Below are 26,907 nucleotides of genomic sequence, written 5' to 3'. Positions count from 1 at the left end.
CCTTTGGAGTTGAAGGTACAGGTAGTTGTTAAGTGCCCAAAAGTGAGTGCTGGAAAGCTGTCTCTAGAGGAATAGCAAATGCTCTCAACCACTATAGTATTATTTTTCAAGCTCCCTGGGTATCTTTTAAATGAGAGGGTTGGAAGCTTTTAACCATTTTAACCTGGGAGTATCTCCCAGGACTCTCTCGGAACTCAAAATATTTGCAAGAATATTTTAATGGTTCTCTTCATTCTGATTAAGAACTAATATTTAAGAAAAAAATCAAATTCTATAAAGACAAAACTCCATGAAATAAGATACAAATGTCACAGCTGACTGTATGCCGTTACTCTAAAAAATATACACAATCAACCTATACACATTTGATTTCAATTCATGTTTTGTTTATATCACTGGGTTAAGTGTTAAAATAGGTTTCAAGAACTACTACCCTTTAAAGGTTCCACTAAAATGATTAAAATTAAACACTCCTACTTTAAAATATTATATCAATGTTAATGTCTTATTTTTGTAAGTTGTCATGTAAGACAGGTCAACTTAGGATATTACTTCCATTGTGCAAGCAAAGGCTAGACAAGAAACACTGCATTTTCCCATAATAAATTGAGATTCAATGTGTATAAAATATTTACAGGTTTGACTGGTTGACACTATAATAAAAGAAAGGCATATATCTAATAGAAATAACTTCTCAAAGCTAGCAAGTATTTTTATTAACTTTTCTTAATAAACTGATAAGGTAAAATATTCTTTCTTAAAAATACTGTCACTTTAGAGTTTAAGGTAAATTTCACTTAGTTTATCTGAATGCCATGCAGAAGTTCTGAAAGAGCAATGAAATGGTCACAAATGTAACCCCTGCATTACTATAAAACAAAACAATATTGTGCAATTAAGTCTGAAGTTAGAAACTTTACTTGCTCTAACAGTGACACCAAAACAGACAGTTGTTGCGATTCAAAGGAAAACAAAACCACCTCATTAAGGAAGTGATACAGATATAATTAATATTCTGAATCAAACTGTTTCAACCTCTTTCCTCAGGTAGTACACAAGATCTCTTTTCATTTCCCTTTTAAGTAGAAACTTAGAAGCACTATTTAGATCCTAGTTTTTTATTGCCAAATTTTTTAGCGTAGTCTTGCTTCACCAAAGCTTGAAGACTACATTAGTATCTTTATACTTGTGGCCAGAGGTACTCAGTATCGTTAATAGTTACTTGCTAATGGTAGGATGATGAGTCATGCAAATAGGTAGCCAGCTCCTGTATCAAAGAGCACAGCATAAATGACTGGTGGCCATGGAGGCCAGAACGACCTGTATGTGAAGAAAAGATTCTGAAGTATCTAAGTTGACACATGGATGCAGGGAATTGAACCCATTAACCAGTGCTCTTACAGGAGCTGTCTCTCCAGCCCCCATACAGATTCTCTATTAACTAAAACAGTATTTTGACTATAATGAAACTTTGTGAGGATTCCATTAACACCAAAGAGTGTGGCAAATAAAGACCTTCAAGTTTTATTTCGATCTAAGTTTATCTGTGTCATCTACAATTAATGAAAATAAAGTAGAACATATAACCATTATATGTGTAAAACTCTTCATGAAACCCTTAAAATAACTCCAAAGAATTATACTATAGTAACTTAACATAATATTCAGCTGATCTAAAATACAGTCTATAATTTTTATGTAGTATATAACTTTTCTTGTCTTGACCAAAGCACATGACAGAAACAACTCAAGGAAGGTAAGGTTTATTATTTTGGCTCACGGTTCCAGAGGATACAATCTATAATGGCTGAGGAGGCAGCAGTGGAAGTATGGGACAGAGGTAATTCATACATCCTGACTGGATAAGACCAGCAGGAGTATATAATCCTCACCCATCGATATCCTTAAGGTTTCACAGCCTTCAAAATAGAGCCTTAAGTTGAAAGACCAACAGCTCAAAACAAGCCTCCAGGTACATTTCAGATTCAAGCCTCAACACACACCTTAATATATTTCAACGAAGCTACACATTCACAATTTAAATACAGTTTTTCATCAGGGAGACAGATATAATTCATAAGAGTGTTTAGACTACAAATCAGATACAATTTAGTCAAAATACCATAAAGAGTACTTTAAGTAATCAGGAAAGAGATTTTAACATTATTGCTTACTCTTATGAATTTTAACCAAATTGATAATTCTATAATCTTAGTTTATTTTCTATAGACTTAAATTATACTGCTTGCCAGGTAATGCAAGTATTGATGCAACTTTCTGAAATTAATTGAACTGCAAACAAATTATAAACTTAGCCAGCACACACATTTTGACTCCACTGCTTCAGAAGTAGTACTATAAAAAGTAACCACTGTATAGGGAAAAACAAAGAAAAGTCTTTCCTTAAAAATTTTCAAGAATTATAGTAACAAATGTTCATGGAAAGGCCAATCCAATTTTTTCTATATACCACTTTGCTTTCCCATTTAAGGGAAAAAGGAGTTATCAGAATTTAAAAAAAAAAATCCTCTGTCATTTCCTGTTCATAATAATTTATACCAAAATATACTGTACTGCAGTTATACTTATGGGTCCTTTCCCTCCCTTCAAGTGTAAGGGCAACAACTATAGTTCTAGTGAAGAGACTTGAATAATCATATTATGCAACTCAAAAGAAGATAGAGGCACAAAAATTTAACAGACTTTGGCTTTGAAGAACCTCATGATAACCCTAAAATGGCAGATTAAAAACAACAAAACGATTGCAGCAGCAAGCAACTACATCACCACACACATTAAGAACTCTAAGTTAGACAAGGTTTCTATTTCTCTTCTAATCAATCAGCTATATCTTTTTGTTTCTCCTGCTTTTTGGTTGTAGGTAGTTCAAGACTTGCCCACTGCATGGGCTCTGCCTTTCTCATAGTGATCTCAATCTTCGTTGCAGTCATAGTTACGTAACTTCGTTTAACATCAATCACCTATAACACACAAAGAGTAAGAGTTAACCTGGTGCTTTTAGTGGTCTCAGAAAAATACGTCTTTATTCTAATATTAAAATCAAGCTTCTGGGGCCCTTTTTATGCAATTAAAGTAGTGATAGGACATGTTAAGGTTATATTCATAAACTTTATTTACATAAGCATTCTAAAAATGATTTTAAGCATCAGGACAAGTTGATGGATTCATAATACTTACACCCCATAGTTTCACATTTTGATGAAATTCTTTCTCTCCTTCAAATACAATGTGTACATTTAACTGAAATAGATAAGTTATTGTCATTATTTTTGTGGTAAGTATTGAAAAAACAACCTTAATACATAATAACCATTCAATGAAACATTGAACTACACAAAGCCAAGACTAGTAATTGATTAAATTCATACTGAAGATTTGTGAGACTAAGTACTAATTATAAAGACAATACTGACATTACTCAAGCCATGAGGAAATGACAATATTGAGCCCCACCATTTCATTTAAGAAAATAGTTAACTGGAAAAATTAGCAAGAAGATTTGTACTGATAAACAAGTATGTATTTTGTGACTCTTCTAGTTATTGCTAGACAACTTTAGAATAAACTCTACTACACTGTGAGGTTCACTTAAAATACTGTTTATATTAAAGTCATTTGTGATTTTCTGACCAGAAATAAGAACTGTTGAGAAAATGTTTACAAATAAACAATGTGTTTAAGATAATTTCTACTGAGTTACTTAATATACTTACCAATGTACTATTTGCTTCTACTTGACTGAGTTCTGGCAGAGAATTTTTAGCATACACTGAGATGGTAACTTCACCCCCAGTCTGATGCCAGTCGTGTCTACATGGAACAACTTTTTTCCCCTGTAATGTAAGAAAAACTTTGTAATCTTAAAAACCACTATACAATCACTGTTTTCAAAAGCACTGGCTCAGCTAATAGAGGAAAAATTATTATGCACAACTAAGTACTTCATGAATTCAGGGCAACAACTTCTAAAGATCCTACTGAGAGGTTTAAACAATAAGTTATGATATAAAATATCTTAACAGTTTAAAATGTGAGTACCATCATTTCTCCAATTCCAAGGTTTTTCTTCTTTAATGTTACACTGTTATTGACCATTCAGGAGATAATTTTACACGCCTCATTAAACTTTTATTCCATTTTAATATCCTATAGTCAACTAAGTATTGTCATAGAATGTTACAGCTTAGGGATGTTACAATTGGAAACATGATTCTGCTGGTACTGTGCCTTCTTTCCAAGCATGAAGCCTAAGTTTGGAACACCAGCACCCACCTAAAGATGTTCATATGTGGTGGAATGGATCTGTAACCCTAATGGTGGAGGATTGAGCTCAGGATCCCACAATTGAATGAGGTCTAGGCTCAGGGAACACGAAATAAGGTGGTCAAACTTGGAACCTTCACGTGAGTGCACACTCATATACAAACTGCTAGCTACTATCTTATGATTGTTAAATTATCTTGTCCTTTCATATTAACATGCAGATGTCACAACTTACACAAATCATTTTCTGACTGCTATTGTAAGAAGTAGCACTATTCTCCAATGCTACACTATGGTATTAGTCGAATTTCAAAAATAAATGAACAAATGGTGATGTTTTCTAAGTAAACTGCTCTAAGAAAGAAAAAAATAGCTACTAAATTCAGGGAATTCTGGAACACTTGTATTTCAAAAGAAAAAAAAATCAAAAAAAGCTACATTTAACCAGGGATTACACTTTGAAAATTTTCAAATAAAAAGTGATGCATAATTATTTTTTAAAGTTTAAACTGATATGGTTTGACAATAGAGAGAAATGTATAAACATACTTCACTTTCTGCTAGTAAAGTATTTCTGCAAGTTTTATGGTCAGTAACCTATGATTTAAAAGCAAGAACAATGATACCCAAATACCGAACATCCTCGAGTAAAAGCCTTGAGTTAAAGATACAAGTTTTATGAACTAGAAAGGATCATAAAACGTTATAGCAGCAAAACAAAACATTTGTTATTAATCATGCTATTAAAGTAATACGATTTAGGCTGGAGAGATGGCTCAGTGGTTAAGAGCAATGACTGTCCTTCCAGAGGTTATGAGTTCAAATCCCAGCAACCACATGGTTGTTCACAACCATCTGGAATGAGATCTGATGCCCTCTTCTGGTGTGTCTGCAGACAGTTACAGTGTACTCATATAGAATAAATAAGTTAAAAAAAAAAAACAAAAAAAACTAGGGGTGAATGATTTTGTGGCCAAAATAAAAAAGAAAGATTTAAGTATTGGTTTAGTAACACTAAATTACCAGGAAATGTTTTTATAAAAGAATTTTAAGAATTGGTAAAGGGTGTGAAACTGTTATAAAAAAATTTTTTTAGACTTATTTTGCATGGATGAGTGCTTCCCTGAATGTGGTCTGTGCACCACATACAAGCCTGGTGCCTAAGAGGTGATGAGCCTTGTGGATGCTGGGAACCAAACCCTGGTCCTTTGCAAGAACAAGTGCACTTGACCACTGAGCCAACTCTCTAGCGCTTGTGAAACTAGTTTTAGTATGACAAAGATCTTTCAATTTTGCCAGGTTTAGGGTATTTTTGAAAATTTATATACCTGTATCAATACATACAAGGATTATTTTGTCAATAGGTATCACTGAGATATTGAGATTAACTACTTTGTACACATGCCAATGATTTACCCTAGCTTTAAGTATGTTTTATTTATGTGTGTGTGTGTGTGTGTGTGTGTGTGTGTGTGTGTGTGTGTGTGTGTTTACTAGTCTAAGATCTCTCTTAAAAATGATTTAGATGAATACAGGTCAGCATGTGACTTTGAAAAGGTTACTTACAGCATCTTTTTTAGTCCATACATGTTTCCCTCTTGTACATCCCTCTTGGGCTAAGAATGTATTAAAATCTGAAGTTTTTCTTCTACAGCAGCTCCAATATTTCATCCTTTAAATTAGACAATGAATTAAAGCCAGTATTATAATCATAACAAATGCAATTAACAATTAAAACTATAACTTTAAATATCTTGCAAATACTTAACTGTTAAAATATATACATACTAGGGAAACTCATTTTCAAAACCAGGTGTTATTTATTCTATCAACTCAGCTTTTGAGTAAATATATAAAACCATCACAATCCCAAGTCTAGTTTCTCATAAAGAATGCACACCTAGTTCCCTCATGAAAATACCAAAAAGTGGTATGAGCAGATAACAAATATTCACAATTCAGTAGGACAATAAAGAACATGGAACAAAGTAGAAATCAGTGTTTCCACACATGATGGTCAATCACAAAGAAGGCAAAACACACTACTAACTTAAGGAACAATCCTGCCCAGGGAACAAAAAAAAATTACAGATCTCCAGGTTAAAAGTCCTGAAGCACACGGAAGCAGTTGAAAGTGTAATACAGTACAATTTCTATATATTAGTTGTATATAATTATATCATAACAGAAAAAACTGGGAATTGAGAATTATGGAAAGCATGGCCTTTCCTGGATACTGATGCTTTCACTGCTTAATGGCTCAAAAATCAAAGTCCGAAAACTCAATGTCAGTCCTTTACACAAAGAAAAGTAAGTCGGGCAACACGGACATGCTTGTAAGCCGTTCCAGAGAAGGCTAAGGCCTGAGGATACTGAGGTAGAGGCTGTTCTCAAAACCCATAGGACCCTGCCTTAGATTAAAAAAAAGAAACAAAAAACAAAAAACCAAATAACAAGTCCAAATAAGATCAGACTGCAGTCACAATGGTTACTTAAAAATTGAAAGCCTATTTTCCTCCCATGTTAAATGAAGGTAACTGCACTCACCCACTTTCTTAGGTTATTATAAGGATTAAGTGGTAATAATATAGGTAAATTTTTTACTATAACCACAAGGCAATGTTTAAAGATATAAAGGTTTAATTAACATTTTGAATCACTATTATAAATATTTTAATTAGGTATACGTAAGTTACCCCTCGTGGAAAATGGGTACTCCAGAATGATATACACAAACTTCTTCTAGACTCTGTAGACCTTGGTATGTCTACAAAACAAAGACACAGAGAAAAAACATTAGCTGTTTACCTCGCACTTGCATCTGAAATACTATCTGAAATACTGGTTACATATAAGACCTTCAAAAATATTCAAATAGCAGCTACAAGAACACTGGTAAGTTCACCACGGAATGGAAAACGACCCTTTCGAACATGGTTAAACTCTAGACTTCTGTAAAGAAAGCACACAGAAAGGCAGGCAACTTACTAGATAAGATGGTTTTAGCCTTTTAGGCATGAAATTAAAATGATTTATATTCAAGTACTCAAATTTACAGAAACATGTTGTAATCAAGGGACTTGTGCTCTCACCAGCAACATGATTTATATGTACAGTATATTCTCTCTGTGTGGGCATTAGAAATATGGGAAGTCTAACAATCACTTCTGAAATTTCAGTAGAACACTGATTTCTTATCCCTACAAACGGTAAAATGAGCTGCAGACCTATATATACATCCATGGTTTGTCTGGAAGATCCGGGCCCCACTGCTGCTGTACGTGAAGGCTCTACAGGTGAATTCACAAAAAGTCATGTTAATAAAACATGGATGCAGCTTGCAATATATTCTCTATTTTTGTATTCATATTAACTAAAGTACAGAAGACCAAAATTTTCGGTTTCATTTTTGTTAAATACAAAGTGCTAGGAGTTCATGTCCTTAAGTATGTATGTTAGAATCTGAACTTACTACTGCAACCTAAAAATGTCTCTTTTCTCATCTTATTCAAAAGCACCAAACGTAGTGAGTCTTCCACATCTGAATCAGAAAGTCTGTCCTCTCTACCTCTAAAGTTACCACAAAATCTTGTCAAAATCAATGAAACACACATTAGTTTAACCTCAAGAACTAGCAAATGCACGGTTCCCATTTCCCACTCTAACCTTCTCCTCTCTACTGGATACATCTTTCTAATTACTATCATTCTTCTCGAATTCCTTTGGTTAAAAACACCATCATATTCAGTTATAGGTATTTCACACATTTCTCTCCGCATGAGAAAATGACTGTAGCTCAGAAGTATTTCTTAAATAAGCAAACAAAAAACAAACTTCATTGCATGAAAATTAAGTCCCTCTGTTTATCAATGCCATCATCAGGTCAGTGCAAATCATATAAAATATATCTGTCAAAGGACTTGCAGCTGTAAGATTTGAAGATCATTAAGAAAAAGATGAAAAAAGGGAGGGGAGAGATTACATACACTTAACCTGAGAAGAACTGGCTAGTCAGCTAACAAAAGGTCTCAATCTCAACACCAGTGAAGAATATAAAAAGCAAGGGAGAAAACTGTATACTCTACCAGAGCTGCCAGAGGATAAACACTGACAGGACTGCTGGCGTAGACACCAGGGTCGAACCCATGAATACTGACAAGCAAATACCTCCACATCAGTTAAAACTGAACACACAATTCCATTTCTAGTCACTAAAGTTTCACACTGAAATATTTAATGACATTACTTTTAAAAAAAAAGGAAGAATCAATTATCAAGTGCAATGCACTTTAGCAATAACACACTCAGAGCACCAAAACGGGCCAGATCATGGCTACATTCCATTATACAAATTTAACAAACATAAGTGAAAAAAGATAAATTAAGAAAGATGACAAGTTTTATTATTCCTATTACATCACTATCAGTAACAAGCAAAAAGTAAATGCTGATAGAAATCTTTGAAAGAAAAATGTCAAATGGTAGCTAAGCTGTCCATCTCAATACTGCCATGTTCATTTTGAAAGTCCTTAAGTTTTGAATAAATTTCCTCCCAGGAATCTCAATCCAGGAGATTAGAAGGCCTAAATCCAGTGCCACGGCAAATGGAAAGGCCAAACAATAATGAGTTTATGGTAAGTGGGATCGTACCCTGACTGGGACTGCTTAATTATACATATTTCTAGCCCTCTATTTAAGGCTTAGTCTCACTCAGCCAAAATGGACTTTGGGTGGGTATTGTTCGATCTCTGTCCCTCCTCCCAATGTCATCACATGAATACTATTAATTAATATTTTTTAACTAAATTATCCAAGATCGCTGGCTGAACTTGGCTTCTTGGGACATAGGCTATGACCTTAAGTCCTTCAATTACCCAGGTTCCTGAATGTCCAACTATTCAAATTATACCATTAATTGTACACCCATCAGCTATGTGCCTGGCACATAGCTAAGCATTCAAAATATAACAAACAGCAAAGAAAAGCACCTTATAACCCTAACCATGAGATGGACGTAGCTGGGAACAGAATGAGAGAGGGCATACAGAGCAGACAGCAAAAGGTCTCATGATGTTTAACCATGCTCTACATTTAGACATTTCTCAGCAAGCTACTCTCTGGAATAACACTGTCTGGTTTTCTATAATAGAGTCGAAGCTCCTTTCCCTTTTTCTGATTCTACTTATGACAGAGCTCTCTCCCTGAATTGGACATGGTGGTACACAACTGTAATACTGCCTGTCAGCTGAGGGAAAGGACTAGAGTGTGAGACCAGGCTGAGAAAGACTTGTTTCAACAAACAAAACAAAACATCTCGCTGAAGCAGATAACGGCTTACCATCAGTTTGAAGTAACCCAGACCCTTGTCCTGGGTTAGGCCTTTTACCAGCTCATGTACTTCTTCACCCACTCCTTTTAGATTACTGCTTAAGCCCCATGACATTGCCATCTGCTAAGCAGCCTACCTCTAAAGTGTCTTTACTTGTATAGCTCCTCTGCAGATACCCAGTTCACATTTATCACCAGCCCTCACGCCTGAATTCTTACCCAGTGCTGCTGACATGTCTTAAGTAGCCCCCGACTGGAACCACTGTAGTCCCTAGGTCTATTGTATTTATTTCAGGTCTGCCTGAATTAATTATTCAATGGACTATTTTTATCCTGTCCACATGAGAAAATGCGGCACAGAATATTTTTGTTTGATACTACTATTTTCAGCCCCTGAAACTTGTTGTCTAGCATAGTGTTTACTAAATGTAATCAAATAAGATTTATTGCCATTATGGTATCAGAGGTTCCCCTTAGGAGTCTTACTGGATTTATAGCCTTAGTCTTCAGCAGAGCGCCAAACATGGAAGTGGCATGCAACTATCTGCTAACTTTTTAGAGTGAACCGCAGTCCTTTGCTTGAATATTAAAATTTTACTGGCTAAATCCAAAGTTTTATTATAACATATACCTTTGAACACCCTCCATTTTTACAAGAAGTCCCAATCTTAATTTCATCACTGTCTTCTTCTGCAATGAAGAAAAAAGGTAACATGAGATTTTGTAACATGGTTTCTTTTTGAAACAAGAATAAAACTGCAGTATTAAAATAGTATTGTATTATTCCACTGTGGTATTATTCTTTTTTTAATTGGAATTTTTTATTTATATTTCAAATGTTGTCCCCTTTCTCAGTTTCCCATACATAAGCCCCCTATCCCATCCTCCCTCCCCCTGCTTCTATGAGGGTGTTTCCCCACCCAACCACTAACCACTTCCCACCTCCCCACCCTGACATTCCCCTACACTAGGGCATAGAGCCTTGGCAGGACCAAGGGCTTTTCCTCCCACTGGTGCCCAACAATGCGATCCTCTGCTACACATGCAGCTGGAGCCATGGGTCTGTCCATGTGTATTCTTTGGACGACGGTTTAGTCCCTGGGAGCTCTGGTTGGTTGGCATTGTTGCTCTTATGGGGTTGCAAGCCCCTTTAGCTCCTTCAATCCTTTCTCTAACTCCTCCATTGGAGACCCCATTCTCAGTTAAAAAGTGTCCTTTCTTTTAAGACAATTATAATTCAACGGGGAAAAAAAAAGAGAGAGAGAAAAAAAAAACAAAAAACAAACAAACAAATGTACATCCTAGCACCTGAAAGGCTGAGGCAGATGATTCTGAATTCTAAGTCATGCCAGATCACACAAGCTGTTGGAGCTACTGGACAACATCTTGTCTTAAAAAAAAGCTTTATACCCACTTTTTGCTTATATGTCCTCAAATAATAAGTTATGTTTCAGTCTACAATGCAGTGATCGTCCAACTTTATAAAATATTTTCTCGTAAAACAGAAATTGTAAAACAGAAGTCATAGATGATATTTTTGTCTCTTGATATAAGGCAAAGATGAAATGGATAATAAAAATATTTTATATGATGCCCAAAGAAACATTTTAGTTTTAAGAACTTTAACTGCTAAAATAATTTAGGGCTGATAAGTTTGCACAAAGACATAATCAATGAACCAAATGTTACTTGGGAAGGAAGTTCTCTGCTACAATATGCTGCATCTTCACACAGTGCAATGTAGCTAACTTTTTTGACAGAAAATTACTAAATTAATGTCTACTACTTAAAAAAAATTATTTAAAACAAAGAAAGAAAAAACAATGTCTTACCTTTTTTATCTTCTTCATTCCCAGATGACAGTTTAAGTTTATCAAGTGCTTGTTTTAGGGAAGCAGATATTTTTAATTCCAAGTTTGTCATTGGCTCATCTGGGCTAGAGAATTTTGAAGTCTTATTAATTTTGGTCATCATTAATAGACCAAAGTACTTCTTTGTACTTCAAATTGATAACCTTAAAAATATCCTATGAGATGTTAATTATCTGTACATCAAGTTATTTCTAATTGATAGTAAATGGCATAACTTACCAACTTCTAATTTTCATTAAAATGCTGCATTATTAAAAAATTAAGTTTCACATATTCACGCCACTGCTAGCATTAAGACACAACTACACAGTGGACTGTAAGAAGGGGGGAAAGACTAGGATTCAAGCTTGTAAAGATGAGTAACCCCCATTTAAAGGATTGTAGAATCCTCTTCAGTCCATCCTCAAGCAAATTCTCAAGCACTAAGTAAAAACAAATTCATCTGTACTAACAGACAATTTACTTATGTGGAGAGTCTAGACTTTTCAATTTAGATAAAATTTTATGACCATGTAAAACCAACACCATAATGATTAAATTACACACACACACACACACACACACACACACACACAATTTATTTATGCCTATTCAGTAAATATTAGGTTATTATTAAATGTAGCAATAAAAAGATCACAGGTTATTTACTCTGCATCTACAATGACTTATAAAACATTACTGAAGTATACTAGAATCTATAACTCATGTATCAGATTTAAAATAAAACAGTTAAGTGCTGGAGAGCTAGTTTAGTGGTTTAGAGGACTCAGTGTTCTTCCAGAGGATTGGGGTTTGAGTCCCAGTACCCACATGGTAGCTCAAAAACAGTTTATAATTCTGGTTCCAGGGGAAACAGTTGTTTTTCATGGGTACCAGGTATGCAAATAGTCAATCCCACGTGCAGGCAAAATATGCCCTTACAGATAAAACAAAGTAAAAATTCTCATAGCCTCTTAAGTAAAGCTTATATTTCTGTAGTCCAAATGGTAACAATTCATACTGTCATTAAATTTTAGCACTCTATTGAGATGTAACAGATTTAAGGATGAACTGTACTGTAGCAAAATTGTTGTCCTTTTCTGGTATTTGTTTAACTGCCTAGGTTAGTGTTTGATAGTCTCTTAAAACAATTAATACTGCAGATAGAATAAAAGCATTTTGATCTTTAATTACGGCCTATACCTCAAAATATTAATGAGCAAACAAACATCAAAAGTCAGAATTCTTATTCTGGGGCTATATTATATACTGTTCTATAAATTTACTTAAACATGATATATGAAAGTTGGAAATACTGTAAATTTATAATATAAGTACAAGTTTCAATTGGTTTTGATGATTTTTCAGGCTTGTACTTAAGAACTCACCTGAGGAATTAATCTGGAGCCAAATTCTTTATTTATATTCTCCATCCACTATTTAAGTGCAGATTGAAGAATCTTGCATTACAGGAGTAAGTAAACCTATTATATTAATATAGTGGTTCTCAACCTGGGGGTCCTGACGCCTTCAGAATGGGGTCAAACAACCCTTTCAAAGGAGTTGCCTAACACCATTGGAAAACATAGATATTTACATTATAGTTCATAACAGCAACAAAACTGCGGTTATGAAGTAGCAATGAAATAATTTTATGGTTGGCAGGGTCTCCTATAACATGAGGAACTGTATTAAAGAGTCTAGCTCTAGGAACCACTGCATTAATGTATTTCAATATAAAGTATAGTGTGAACAGGAGGTGATTAGATTAGAACAATCTAGTTCTACTTCAGGCTGAGCAAAAGCTATTTTTAAAGTATTTTGACAGAGAGGGTATCCTAACTCAAGTAAATGAAAACTCACTAAGTACTAATCTAGACGTACAGTTAGTGACTAGGCCTCTGTGACTCTTCAAACTACTCATATAAAAGGACAATTCTTTTACCAAATCTCACCATGCCACCATGAGACTGACACACCAGAAAACAGAGATATACAACCATCCAAGTGTGCACACACACCCTCAGAAGTCAAAGGGTTACTGCCAAAGGAAAAACACACAGTGGATACTGCAAATGTCTTTATATAAAATGCTAAAAGAAAATACCACCAGTAAATTCCAGTATGATACCATCACAAATATAAGTAGCTATATAGATTATACCTTGGCCTTTTTATTGCTTCTACTGGTTTAGGGGCTTGAATGATGTGCTCCTGAAATTTGGGTTTTAATTCAGATAGTTCCTTCTTCTCAGTAGTCTTGACTTCGGGCTTGACTGGTTCCGGTGGCTTCTCACTATTATGCCTACCTTTTGTACATCCCTGTTAGTAAAAGATATGAATCAACAGTTATCTTTCACCTACTTCATGTATGCATGTTTGTATTTTGGGTGTTTTAAAGACCTTTTCTAATTATACATGCCAAAGCTCTGTATTCAAAAAGGTCTCCGCCTGTAGTATCACTTACTCAAGTGCATGTCTAGCATGAACAAAGCCCTTGGTTTGATCTCCAACACTACTAAGCCTGGCATGGTGCCTGCCACCTCTAATCTTAGCACTTGTATTCGAACGTAGGAAGATCAGGAGTTCAAGGTCAACCCTGGCCATAATTTGGGCTGCATAAGAAGACCCTGCTTGACATAACATAAACAAAACAATCTGAGCTTCCCCTTTCCTATTAAGCTGAAATATGACCTTAACCCAAATAATTTATTAAAATTTATTTTTCTCATCTATAACACTGAAATAATGATTGTTCTTTCTTGGTGCCATATAAAACAATGGACCATCTCATTGATGTCATGATGAAATTCACTGCCACTAATTGAGATTGTTTTTATTGTTTGGTTTCTTATTTATTGATATACTCTATCACAATTACCAGCCTCCCTTTCCCTCTAGTGCCGCACTCTTCTCCTCACACCAAGTCACTGGAGGACTAGGAGAATGTGCGCCCAATCACTGCCTACCTACAAATTCCTTCCTAACAGTCTCTTCCAGAATACCAAACACCAAGGACTTAAAATGACAAATGAATTGTTAACATAATAAAATATTAATTCCCCAAGGCAAACCAAGATTTTGGAGGTTATCGAGAAGATGCAGCCCCTTTATAAAGGATTGTAAGGCCTGATATTTGAGTCAATGGATAGGAGTTATCTGACCGCAATCTGGAGCCTCCAGGAACATGTACATTTTAGGAAAACAACACAGAGGAATAAACTAGTACTTACTACAATACTTAAGAAGTCAGAAAAATCCGTTGTTCTTCTCTTACAGCAAGACCAACCCTATAAAACAAGAAAAAATAACAAACTAAAAAAACCTTAATATGGAGCAGCTCTCTGCTCCCAAACCCCGTGGGAGAGAGACCTCACCGCCTGATCAGGTGGGCACTCCTGAGGCTGCAGAGCGGAGGAGACCACCAACACTGCCCACCCCTGCCCACATCCCTGGCCCAAGAGGAAACTGTATAAGGCCTCTGGGCTCCCGTGGGGGAGGGCCCGGGAGCGGCAGGACCCCTGTGCCTGAGACACCGCCAGAACCTGAAGGAAACAGACCGGATAAACAGTTCTCTGCACCCAAATCCCGTGGGAGGGAGAGCTAAACCTTCAGAGAGGCGGACACGCCTGGGAAACCAGAAGAGACTGCACTCTGTGCACATCCAGACGCCAGAGGAAAACACCAAACGCCATCTGGAACCCTGGTGCACGGAGGCTCCCGGAAAGAGCGGCGCAGATCTTCCCGGTTGCTGCCGCCGCGGAGAGGACTTAGGCAGTACCCCACGAGCAAACTTGAGCCTTGGAACCACAGGTAGGACCAACTTTTCCCCTGCAAGAAACCTGCCTGGTGAACTCAAGACACAGGCCCACAGGAACAGCTGAAGACCTGTAGAGAGGAAAAACTACACGCCCGAAAGCAGAACACTCTGTCCCCATAACTGACTGAAAGAAAACAGGAAAACAGGTCTACAGCACTCCTGACACACAGGCTTATAGGACAGTCTAGCCACGGTCAGAAATAGCAGAACAAAGTAACACTAGAGATAATCTGATGGCGAGAGGCAAGCGCAGGAACCCAAGCAACAGAAACCAAGACTACATGGCATCATCGGAGCCCAATTCTCCCACCAAAGCAAACACTGAATATCCAAACACACCAGAAAAGCAAGATCTAGTTTCAAAATCATATTTGATCATGATGCTGGAGGACTTCAAGAAAGACATAAAGAACTCCCTTAGAGAACAAGTAGAAGCCTACAGAGAGGAATCGCAAAAATCCCTGAAAGAATTCCAGGAAAACACAATCAAACAGTTGAAGGAATTAAAAATGGAAATAGAAGCAATCAAGAAAGAACACATGGAAATAACCCTGGACATAGAAAATCAAAAGAAAAGACAAGGAGCTGTAGATACAAGCTTCACCAACAGAATACAAGAGATGGAAGAGAGAATCTCGGGAGCAGAAGATTCCATAGAAATCATTGACTCAACTGTCAAAGATAATGTAAAGCGGAAAAAGCTACTGGTCCAAAACATACAGGAAATCCAGGACTCAATGAGAAGATCAAACCTAAGGATAATAGGTATAGAAGAGAGTGAAGACTCCCAGCTCAAAGGACCAGTAAATATCTTCAACAAAATCATAGAAGAAAACTTCCCTAACCTAAAAAAAGAGATACCCATAGGCATACAAGAAGCCTACAGAACTCCAAATAGATTGGACCAGAAAAGAAACACCTCCCGTCACATAACTGTCAAAACACCAAACGCACAAAATAAAGAAAGAATATTAAAAGCAGTAAGGGAAAAAGGTCAAGTAACATATAAAGGCAGACCTATCAGAATCACACCAGACTTTTCGCCAGAAACTATGAAGGCCAGAAGATCCTGGACAGATGTCATACAGACCCTAAGAGAACACAAATGCCAGCCCAGGTTACTGTATCCTGCAAAACTCTCAATTAACATAGATGGAGAAACCAAGATATTCCATGACAAAACCAAATTTACACAATATCTTTCTACAAATCCAGCACTACAAAGGATAATAAAGGGTAAAGCCCAACATAAGGAGGCAAGCTATACCCTAGAAGAAGCAAGAAACTAATCGTCTTGGCAACAAAACAAGGAGAATGAAAGCACACAAACATAACCTCACATCCAAATATGAATATAACAGGAAGCAATAATCACTATTCCTTAATATCTCTCAATATCAATGGCCTCAACTCCCCAATAAAAAGACATAGATTAACAAACTGGATACGCAATGAGGACCCTGCATTCTGCTGCCTACAGGAAACAAACCTCAGAGACAAAGACAGACACTACCTCAGAGTGAAAGGCTGGAAAACAACTTTCCAAGCAAATGGTCAGAAGAAGCAAGCTGGAGTAGCCATTCTAATATCAAATAAAATCAATTTTCAATTAAAAGTCATCAAAAAAGATAAGGAAGGACACTTCATATTCATCAAAGGAAAAATCCACCAAGATGAACTCTCAATCCTCATCTTCGGTTGGTTTATATACAAGTGTGCAATTTCTAGGCTTGAACGTAAAATGATGCTATCTGGTGCTGGATAGAGGAGCCTTATTTTTTATTATGGCAGCTTGCTATTTTTGTAATATGGTGATTTGGTTGAACACATTAAAGTACAGTAGTAACTGATCTCCCCCTCTTCCTGGATGAGTGAGGAGATGATTAAATGTTGATGTCAGCATCCATGAGCATATTCAGATGAGCTTCTGCTTCTGTTGAAAAGGATGCTGTGTTTGATTGTGGTCCGAAGCTTTGAAGCACTACTTGGCATCTCCTTCCTTGGAGGTCTCACTGTTTAAACATAACAGATTTGATAGCTTGTTGGTAAGGTGAGGTCCAGCTTGTCTCCACTAGGTCATCTTCATGTGAATCCGGTGGTTATACGGTTTTGTTCTAGGGATATTTCATTTTTTTTAATAACGGTTTTAGCTGACATTCATGGAGAGAATGAATCCTTAGAAGTGTGCCACTAGTGAAAGGAAATCCTGTCTAGAGTATGTTTCTTTACAAAGCTGTGTCACACCATCCTTTGGGCCCTCTGCTGGAAAAGTAGAATCAAGTCTCAAATAATGCCTTTTAAATTGTATCCTCTAGTATTATAGATGTAGGACAGTACTGTATCATACCTCTGTGGATGTAAAATAGCTTGTACCTGCTTTATGATACGTAGTAGTGACCGTGCTTTATCAGAGCTGTTTTTAATGATGTTGCTCAGAATGTTTTCTTTCCAGATGATGATTGAGAAGCTAATTTAAAAAAAAATGGTGCCAGGTACCACAAGAGTAACAGAACTGTGCTGTTTTCTCGGGTTTTGTTTTTTTACTTTTTTTTTTTTAATGGAGTGTGCTGGATGTCTCTACAGTTTTGGTCAGATGACTGCAGAACCTGGAAAAGCTGTTGCTGCTGTTGATGCATAACACACTGCTATTATTGGTCTTTTTATATAAATATAAATATATATATATACAGATATATAATTTGAATTTTTTGAAACTTTACCTGTGCTGTCAACTTTCGAAAAAAGTATCCCCGTTTACTGTGTTGAGTTGGCACTGTACAGAAATTAACAGCCATATTGGTCTAGAAATGTTGAACTTAAGTTTTTTCCATTTGTACAGGGGTAACACACTGTATTAAATATGTAAGGTCTTATATACGTGGGTTTGATTACAAAAACTAATAAAGTATTCTCTAAAAAAAAAAAAAAAAACCTTAAAATCATGTTGCACTGATTTCCTTGAGTCCTGAAATTACATACACACCAGTTCAGTTTTTGTACGCTGTTTCGTAATCACACAAAATGATTTTGTTTAAAAAAAATAAACAATAACTTCCTAAAAGTAGAAAACCAGAAGCTGCTTTTTTAAGAATAGCATTTGAGGGTACTCCTAGCCTTCACCAGGCTGCCACCGCTCTCTAATGCAAAAGAAGGGAAATAAGTAAGGAGATGCTGAAATACCGTGGCTGGCTCATACGAAGCAGACTGTCCACAAACCCACCAGTGGTAAAACAATCAGGAAACAACTGGTTACAAAAGCAGCTCGCAAGAGTGCGCTCTCTACTGGAGGGGTGAAGAAACCTCATAGTTACAGGCCTGGTACTGTGGCACTCCTTGAAATCAGATGCTATCAGAAGTCCACTGAACTTCTGATTCACGAACTCTCAGTGTCCAGTAAAAGAAATTGCTCAGGACTTCAAAACAGATCTGCACTTCCAGAGTGTAGCCATTGTGCTTTGCAGGAGGCAAGTAAGGCCTAGCTGATTGGCCTTTTTGAAGATACCAACCTGTGCACTATCCATGCCAAACGAGTAACATTATGCTAAAAGATATCCAGCTAGCACGCCGCATACGCGGAGAACGTGCTTAAGAGTCCACTATGAGAGGAAACATTTCATTCTCAATTTTTTTTTCCTTTTATTCCTGTTAGTAGTAGTTCTGCATGATAGATATTTTTTCTATGGGGTCAAAGTTACCCAAGTCTGTAATTGCGAGTGGAAACATAGGGGACAGAATCAGGAATAGGCAGTTTCTCCACATTCATTCCTGTGTGAATTTTTAATATAAATGCCAGATGTAAAGCATTAACACAAGCAAAATGTCTCAGTGAATCCATTTCAACAGCTCAACTTTATAATTACAAATAAACCTGTTAAAATTTTGTGGACAATGCCAGAATTTGAATTTTTTAAAAATTAGTAAATTTCTTATTGATGGCAAATAAATGGTGTTTGTAGCACTTTATCTTACAGTAGATTCCATCCATTCACTATACCTTTCTAACAGAGTTGTCCTACATGCAAGTACATGTTTTTAATGTTGTCTGTCTTCTGTGCTGTTCCTGTAAGTCTGCTATTAAAATACACTAAACTCTATCTATCTATCTATCTATCTATCTATCTATCTATCTATCTATCTATCTATCTATCTGTGGTGGGGGTAATAGTATTTGAGTTTAAAAAAAAGTTTTTTTTTAACATCATCTATTGGATGAGGGATGTAACTCACTGGAAGAGTTCTTGCCAGTGTACACAAGACCCCATGTTCGATTTCCAACACCTTCTCTCTAATTCATGTATTTAAAGGATCTGAGGAGTAAGGTGATTTACTTGGAAAAAAAAAATCTACTAAGTAACAATTAGAGTACTTTAGTTTATAAAGTAAACTAACCTCATAGCTAGCGGCAGAGTAGACTGAAGCAACTGAGGTAAGTGCAGTTCTACCAAACTATCAAGGACCTCCTGGGTATTAAAGCAAGGTGCCTCAAAATTAGGGAAGCAGACAGTCTGACAATGTCCTCTGCCTACCAGCACAGAAGACTCTTAATGAATTATCCAGAGCTTAACTAGGCCCATAGTAATAAATGATTTTAGTGCTTTCCCATCTTAAACCCACATTGTCAGTTTCAAGTAATAAAAGAAGCCATTAACTGACTAGAATATTAAACCAATGAAAATAAAGTAAGGTTAAGTAATTCCCCCTTGGTTACCAGAAAACTGACTGCTCTGGTATTTAGAAGCCTTCATCTTGATTCTTTCGTAACTCTCAATAAAAGCTATGAGGAACAAAGAACAGAGGCCCCTGGTTCTGGAGCTCTCTCTCTGTGCTGCTTGCCTTACCTCCACCTATAAGATTTACTATTGGTTCTGTCACTGTATTCTGGCCTCTTCAGAGCCTGTCTGCCCTTTCTTCTGGCCTTCATCTTTTTCGTGTCTGGTGCTATGCCACTGAAGAGGTCTCATAATTATTTCACTCAAAAACCAGACACTTTACATAGTGTACCATGAACAGCTTATTGAAGGTGGTTTTCAATTACTTTTACTTCTAATTGGTAGAGAGTAAAGAAATAGAATATAATATCCTTGTGTCCCCAAAATAATATTAAATTCACATGGGTAGTTTCTTACAGCATACAAGGTTTGGTAGTGATTTTTTTTTTTAACACTATATGCTCTTTTAAGGTTCTCTCCTGTTTTTAAAAGAAAAAACTGAATTTCCTGAATTTTTTTCTTTTCTTGGATTGAGATGCACATGAACCAATTACGAGAGTTTAAGGAGTGCTGATATTATCTACAGTCTTCAAAAAATGTATTGTTTTACTGACTTTTACATGCACTTTTTGTATTTTTCCCTTCCAGTATTTCTGATTTCCTATCCATGGGATGCTTCCCATTTCTGCAAGTCTATTTGTTTGCATCCTCTAATTATCACCTATAGTCTAGTTATTCTTAGGTCACATTTGAATATATGTCCTACAGACAATATCAAATCATTCTACTCCTAAACAGAAACATTTTTATTACCCTCATTTTTGCTGTTGTGTTAGTTTTTATTCCTCAGTTCACTGTGTGCTCAGGTGTGTGTCCTCTATTTTTTTCCATCTAACTTTTTGAGACAAGGTCTATCACAGAACCTAGAGCTTGATATTTCATCTAGACTGGCTTCAGAGAGGCGCCTTTCACCCTGATTTTGATGTAGGTGCTGGGGAATCAAATTTAGGTCATCCTCTTGCTCGGATGGCAAGTGTTGTCACCGACAATAATTCTCCAGATTCTTGTTGTGTGTCTGTATGCTATAAATACATACTGCAAACCTTGGCTTTCCAAGCCACTGGATTCCATGGTTTAGTAAATTTCAGGTAATACAAGCATTATACAGCTTGCTAGTTTCATATTTAACCAAATGAGTAGTTAAATTTATGTTAATTACAACAAAAACATTCTAATGTCATATGGTGAATATTTGGAGAAAACATTGTTTATATTAATATTTAAGGAAAGAGAGTAACCTGATGTTGACAAATTAATCCTGTTTTAAAAATATGTAAGTCACTGAGAACTTACATACCTCATATTTCATTAAGATTTTTTTTAACAGGTACCATTGAACATTCAGTCAAAAAAACATACAAACAACCCATGAACAAGAAGAACCATTCTACCATTTCTCTGATTCTTCAGCTTGCTAAGGAAATAAAGGAGAAATAAATATGGTATCATGTTTCCAATAAACTACTCCAACTTAAATGTGTCTAAGCACTAAACACCTGAAACAACCACTTCTAATACCCAGGGGGAGGCCTTTCTTGTTAGGCACAGTGACAGAATAAAGATTGAGACCTATATAACTGCTTTTATCCAACTTCAAACTTAGGAAGGGAATAAATCATTAAGAAAGTGAGTTAGAATGTAAATAAAGTAACTCCATAATTGGAAAATATCACTGTTGACTATTGTTCTCTTTAGACACTCTGCTTAAAGTACCCCAAAATGGCCATCAAGAAAGTAAAACTAACAACAAAGCAAAAAAGTAGGTTTTTTACATCTTTAAGTTTATTATGCAAATACAAAGAAACTGAAAAGGTATCTTGTTCCTACCTTTAGGGCATCATGAAAGACAGGAACGCCTGGGTGGTATGTGCAAGCATCTGTTCAAAAACAGAAAAGGAAAATCACACAAGTTTATACATCGCTCCTTCCTTCAGGTGTTAGGGTTTCAACCTTTTTCAAATGTCGGCAATTACTCCTTAAAACTTTATTAACTCCTTGTATTAAAAACTGTAAGTTAAATCTCTAAGAGTATGAAACATTGAAACATGGACAAACTAAACCAGAACTATTTAAGGATAATGTTCAGAGATTTTCAATATCAGTGGTTTTTATCCTTCCTAATACTGTGACCCCCATGTTGTGGTGACCTCCAACTATAAAAGTATTTGGTTGCTACTCCATAACTGCAATTTTGCTGCTATTAACACTTCTATATTCTTTCATTTTTTGTAGTAAAATTTGCTTAAAACTTCTAATCCTAATGAGTCTAAAAATCTCATACATGTACACAAGGTTTCAGTCTCTCTTACCTACCACCTATACACACCAACCCATCTCCTTCCCGCTGAACTTCTGGGTCCAATTAGTGCTGCCTGAATGAGTATTCAACTGGCTAGCCACTACCCTGAAGCAAAGTAACTCTTCCCTAGCAGCCACCAACTGACCGCAGACCCTCAGCTTAGCCTGAGGCTCACAGCCCCCTTCCCACTCAGTGCTAGGGTTTGTAACTAGCTGACAGCACAGAGGCACAGCACTCCTACCCATCTGCCACTTGAGGAAAGTAGCAAACTGAAGTATACTTATAAACCTATCCATACAAGATTCCCAAGAAGTTCTCTAAAAAGATAGTTTGAAAAAAAAATAACATTTTAGTAACTGCTGTAATATCTAATTACTAAATTAGCATTCATAACCAATTCCTAGATCACAGGAAATCATAGATTTCTATAGTCTGTTTCCTTATTGCTATTGATCATTTCCTATTTCCTGTCTCTCTCCATATTACAGATTAAGTTTTAACTTTTTAGTTCTTATGCAAAATGCATTTATTATCACCAGCAATGTGGAATATTTTGTTTAAAACAATCATAAAACACACTTATTACTTGACAACACAGTGCCATGAGGGTAGAGAAAGGAGGTTTCATTCCTCTGTAAATGTCTTCACCCATTCAACCTTCCAAGTTTAATTCCTTACAAACCAGCTCCTACTGTTGCCTTGAAATCTCTCTACCCTCTGTTACTAGATTAATATTACCTTCTTAGTAAGTGCTGGCCATGTACACAAAAATAGTAGTTAATGCAACAGGACAAGAAGAGGCTATTAATTAAGTACAATATATTTGGAATATAGAAGTTCAGAATGGAAATGTTATGAACACAAAGTTATGAAGTTGAGAGGTAATCATTTAAAACTGAATTTAATGTACAGTCACTGCTGCAGTATACAATGTATAAACAGCCAAGTGTAAAACAGTCCAGGATGTAAGGAATAGCTCCACCTTCATGGTGCAACTGGCATGAATGAAATGGGAAAATCACTGTTTTCAAAGGTAAATGAGAATTAGATAGACATTTCTTCTCTAGCATTTATCACATTAACAGTTTTCCTGAAATTCATATTTAATGATGAGAAGTGACAACACATTAGTGGTTAAGTTTTGAGGGCTTTTTTTTACACAAGTTTGCCTGAAATTTTCACTTGTCATTCATAACTGTTGTGTTGTTTGTAAAAGTTTGTCTTTTACATATGCAAGTTACAATTCACAGTTCTTTTTAACATGTACTTGAATTACAAACTTAAATGTCTTATCATCTTGAAAAAGTCCAATTTTTGTATACAGGCAAAACAACTAACTTAAAAGGGCATGAAATATGGCAATACACATGGAAAATATACCACACCACTAAGAACGACAGGACTGCACACAGACTGGCAGCTTCTTACAAGTAACACATCTATCATTGTACTCCTTAAAAACCAGAACATATTGGGACCTTCAACGCTAATCTTTTTATTTGTAATTTTAACATGTAAAGTCAAATGATTCCCAGTCTAATAAACTTTCTCCTAAACCCAATGTTATCAACTGTCACTCATTCAACCAATTTACTTGGTATTTATCCCTACTTTCTAAAACATTTCCCACTTTGCAAAAGTGAATAAACTTTGGCCAGCTGACTGGAGTTCCCTTGATGCTGTTAATAGCCCCAAATTCATGACTGTTTATTAAGGCTTCCCTAGCCTCTTGCTCCATTTCACACATACACAGACAATCTTCCAACAACAAGCTGGTCTCTCTCCTGAAATTTGGACGGGAATCTTGTACCCTAAAAATACTGCCCCATGCTACAAGACATCAATGTATTCAGTATTGAAGTAGACTATGCACATACCATGACAGCGTTTAACATGTGCTCATACATTGGTTGCATCTTTCCCTTTAAATCCTGTCCCCATCTTATTTTGAAAGACGTTACTAGTCTACTTGTGTACCAAAATAAATCTTTTAAGTACGTCAAACGTGAGAAAGGATCACTAAGTAAGGAATTGGTTTTAACCTTTTTCACCAAGCTAAACTGTGTTGTTACTACCAGGTGCTGTTCTGGTCTGCGAAAGGATAATTCTGTGTGGTTCAGTTATATAATGAAGTCCAATACCTTGCATATAAAGAGCATACTATAATACTTAATCTTGAGATTAAGTGTTGTTCATTCCCTCAATAGTCCAGTAATCTGCATAAATATTCCACTCACTAATGAGATTCACACATACCTCTGGTTTCACCCAGCACAGGTGCTTGCTTTCACTGTGCATTCTAAATTAAACCACACTGGTTTTTGAAACACCATTCGGGGCTCATTTTATGCTGGAATGGCGAAGTTTAAATAAGCTGGAGGCTCCCAGCAAAAGTATGCCGAAAGCGTTATTGTGGAGCGGATGTTTAAGAGTCATTTCCGCAGCCCAGCCCGGTTATTTAAAAAGCAAGTCATTAGATAATTGACTACGCTTTTCACTAGTACTCAATCGCTCCAAGAAGTCTAATACAAAAACGGTCCATTGTGCACCTCTTATCCTCTCACGCCCAGGAATCACGGCGGTGCTAAAGTGTAAACCGGGTCCAGATAGCCCTAGAATTGAGGAAGTGCAGGGGATGCTCACTGAGGAATGAGGGGCACCGGGGACATTGAAGCGCCCGGCCCTGAGCTCCCGGAGAGGGTGAGAGACCAGGCAGGCTCCCGGGGGCAGCATGAGGTGAAGCGAGGTGAATCGAGGTGAAGGAGGCCAGAGGTCGGGAGAGGGAGACCGGGGAAAGGCTGCGGGTCACGCTCCTCCTTACCATCCGCATTGGCCTCGGGGTCGAAACGCTGGCCACAGCCGCGGTTGTAGCACAGGAGCGCCATTCCGTTTTCCCGGCGAAACACACACCACCCAGGAGTAGAAGTGAATCACCACGGCAATCACCTCACCGGCACTACTGTTCAGGCCGCAGCTAGCTTCCGGAAGCCGCCGGTACTGCTTCAGGAATCTTCCCGAACGTTCCGGTTGCACAGGCGCAGAAGAGACGGGAAGAGGGGGGCCAGCGCCGTGCGGTGTACCATAGATTTCCTGCCGGACTCCTAGAGGTGAGCACAGTGGAGGTGGACCCGGACAGCTATAGATGAGATACACTCGGGCGGAAGCGGAAGACTGGAAGAGCCGCGCTCGCTTTGTGCTCGCCCCTCCCCCAATTCTCCACCGGTGCTGTGTGCTGCGCCGCACGCCGAATTCTCCGCGCAGCCGCAGTCGCTTGGCAGAGGGTGAGAGAAGGGTGAGAACCGCCCCCTTTCCGGTCCCTCGGCCCAGATCTGTGCAGCCTCAGGTCCTGTGCTCTCTTGGGACTGCTTCAGTTACCAAGAATTGAGGTTAAGTTGTTTTAAAAAGGCAGAACTTTGAAATGAGCAAAATTATGTTTTGAGTGCAGCCCTAGAGTCAATCACAATACTAAATTGAAGCTTCACATTAGTTATCATTTAACCTACTATTCAATCTGTCGGTCTTGTAAAATTTTTAGTGTGCAAAACACAGTATTCCATTAATAGGCAACTTGCAAACAGTATTATCCTCAGCACATCCTTTCTATATGATGCTTTTGAAATAGCAAACAGTTTTGATGACTGAAATTATACTTTTCCAGTGATCCCAAGTTTATTAATGAAGATCTGCTCAAAACTTTCCCATCCCAATAATAAAAATTCTCATTTTGTGTATTCTTTTTAGGCCTAAAAATATCAAATTTATGTCTTATTACGATATAAAAATAAAATGTATTTAAGCTAGTAGGATTTTCATTTTATGTTATTGCTATGTCATTTATACTCACTTTCTTCTATAATCTCACCAATTTACAGCCTATTGCCCCCCCCCCCACACTTTGGAAGTAGTTAATACCATGTAAAATGCATAAGCCTTTTAAATACTTCTAATTTTTAAAAATCTATATATTGCCAATTGATTTCTAAAAGGTGGTATCAACTTTCACTTTAGCCATAGATAGCTACTATAATCGACAATAGAAAATAATCATAAATGAGAAGAAATGGATAAAGAGCTCTAATTTTTTTTTATTATGGCCAGTTCCAACATTTCATATCAGTGTCACAACATCATTAATGGGATTATTAGATGAGAGTTTAAAATAGGCTTACCATTTAGTGTCGGTTGGTTTTTACTGATATGAATTTACATTCACAAAATAATTTCTTACAGTACATAAATTGAAAAATACAAAAATAGGACAATAAAATGAGCAGTTCTACCACTCAGCAATAACTGTAGAATTGCTAAAATCGCTGATAAATTCATTTTCATTATTCACACAAAGAATTTATACCTGTAGATGTTAAAAAACAAACAAACAAACAAACAAAAAACCTACAAAGGGGTGCTAAAGCTACTGTTTGACTCAAGTGTTTTCTCCTTTCCCTTATTTTATAATATCTTTTACCACCCTGCTTTCCACTTCTAAGACTTCCTCTCTGTTGTGGTTTAAATAAGAATACCCCCCACACCACCCAAATAGGCTCATCTATGTGA

General features: G+C 36.7%; 1 protein-coding gene across 2 annotated transcripts; it reads right to left on the bottom strand.

Annotated features, from left to right (window-relative positions):
- Nucleotides 1-1,418: 1,418 nt before the first annotated feature.
- Nucleotides 1,419-25,484, bottom strand: Chordc1 (cysteine and histidine rich domain containing 1). 2 transcript variants are annotated; one of them, NM_001108128.1, is made up of 11 exons: nt 25,172-25,384; nt 21,879-21,928; nt 14,696-14,752; nt 13,627-13,784; nt 11,445-11,548; nt 10,244-10,302; nt 6,981-7,051; nt 5,851-5,956; nt 3,735-3,854; nt 3,199-3,261; nt 1,419-2,981 (listed from the first exon to the last, which is right to left on the bottom strand). In NM_001108128.1, the coding sequence occupies exons 1-11, from the start codon at nt 25,233-25,235 to the stop codon at nt 2,838-2,840; spliced, it is 996 nt and encodes a 331-aa protein (NP_001101598.1). In that variant the 5' UTR covers nt 25,236-25,384; the 3' UTR covers nt 1,419-2,837. The 2 variants fall into 2 exon arrangements, 1 of the variants encoding a protein (NP_001101598.1); XR_005487807.2 differs by lacking the exons at nt 1,419-2,981; nt 3,199-3,261; nt 3,735-3,854 and adding an exon at nt 7,512-7,574 and having other exon boundaries at nt 5,847-5,956; nt 25,172-25,484.
- Nucleotides 25,485-26,907: the final 1,423 nt, after the last annotated feature.

The sequence above is a fragment of the Rattus norvegicus genome, chromosome 8 (assembly GCF_036323735.1).
Source record: "Rattus norvegicus strain BN/NHsdMcwi chromosome 8, GRCr8, whole genome shotgun sequence".
In the NCBI taxonomy this organism is placed as follows: domain Eukaryota; kingdom Metazoa; phylum Chordata; class Mammalia; order Rodentia; family Muridae; genus Rattus; species Rattus norvegicus.
The sequence above is the reverse complement of the archived record's forward strand: the minus strand, read 5'-3'. Positions and strand labels throughout refer to the sequence as shown.

Excerpts from the sequence above, each read along its gene's own strand:
- Chordc1 (NM_001108128.1), bottom strand. The coding sequence starts at position 25,235 with ATGGCGCTCCTGTGCTACAACCGCGGCTGTGGCCAGCGTTTCGACCCC. Across the intron at positions 21,929-25,171 it reads CCCCGAGGCCAATGCGGATG|ATGCTTGCACATACCACCCA; the intron begins GTAAGGAGGAGC and ends GTTTTTGAACAG. Across the intron at positions 2,982-3,198 it reads AAAATGTGAAACTATGGGGT|GTGATTGATGTTAAACGAAG; the intron begins GTAAGTATTATG and ends TGTGTGTTATAG.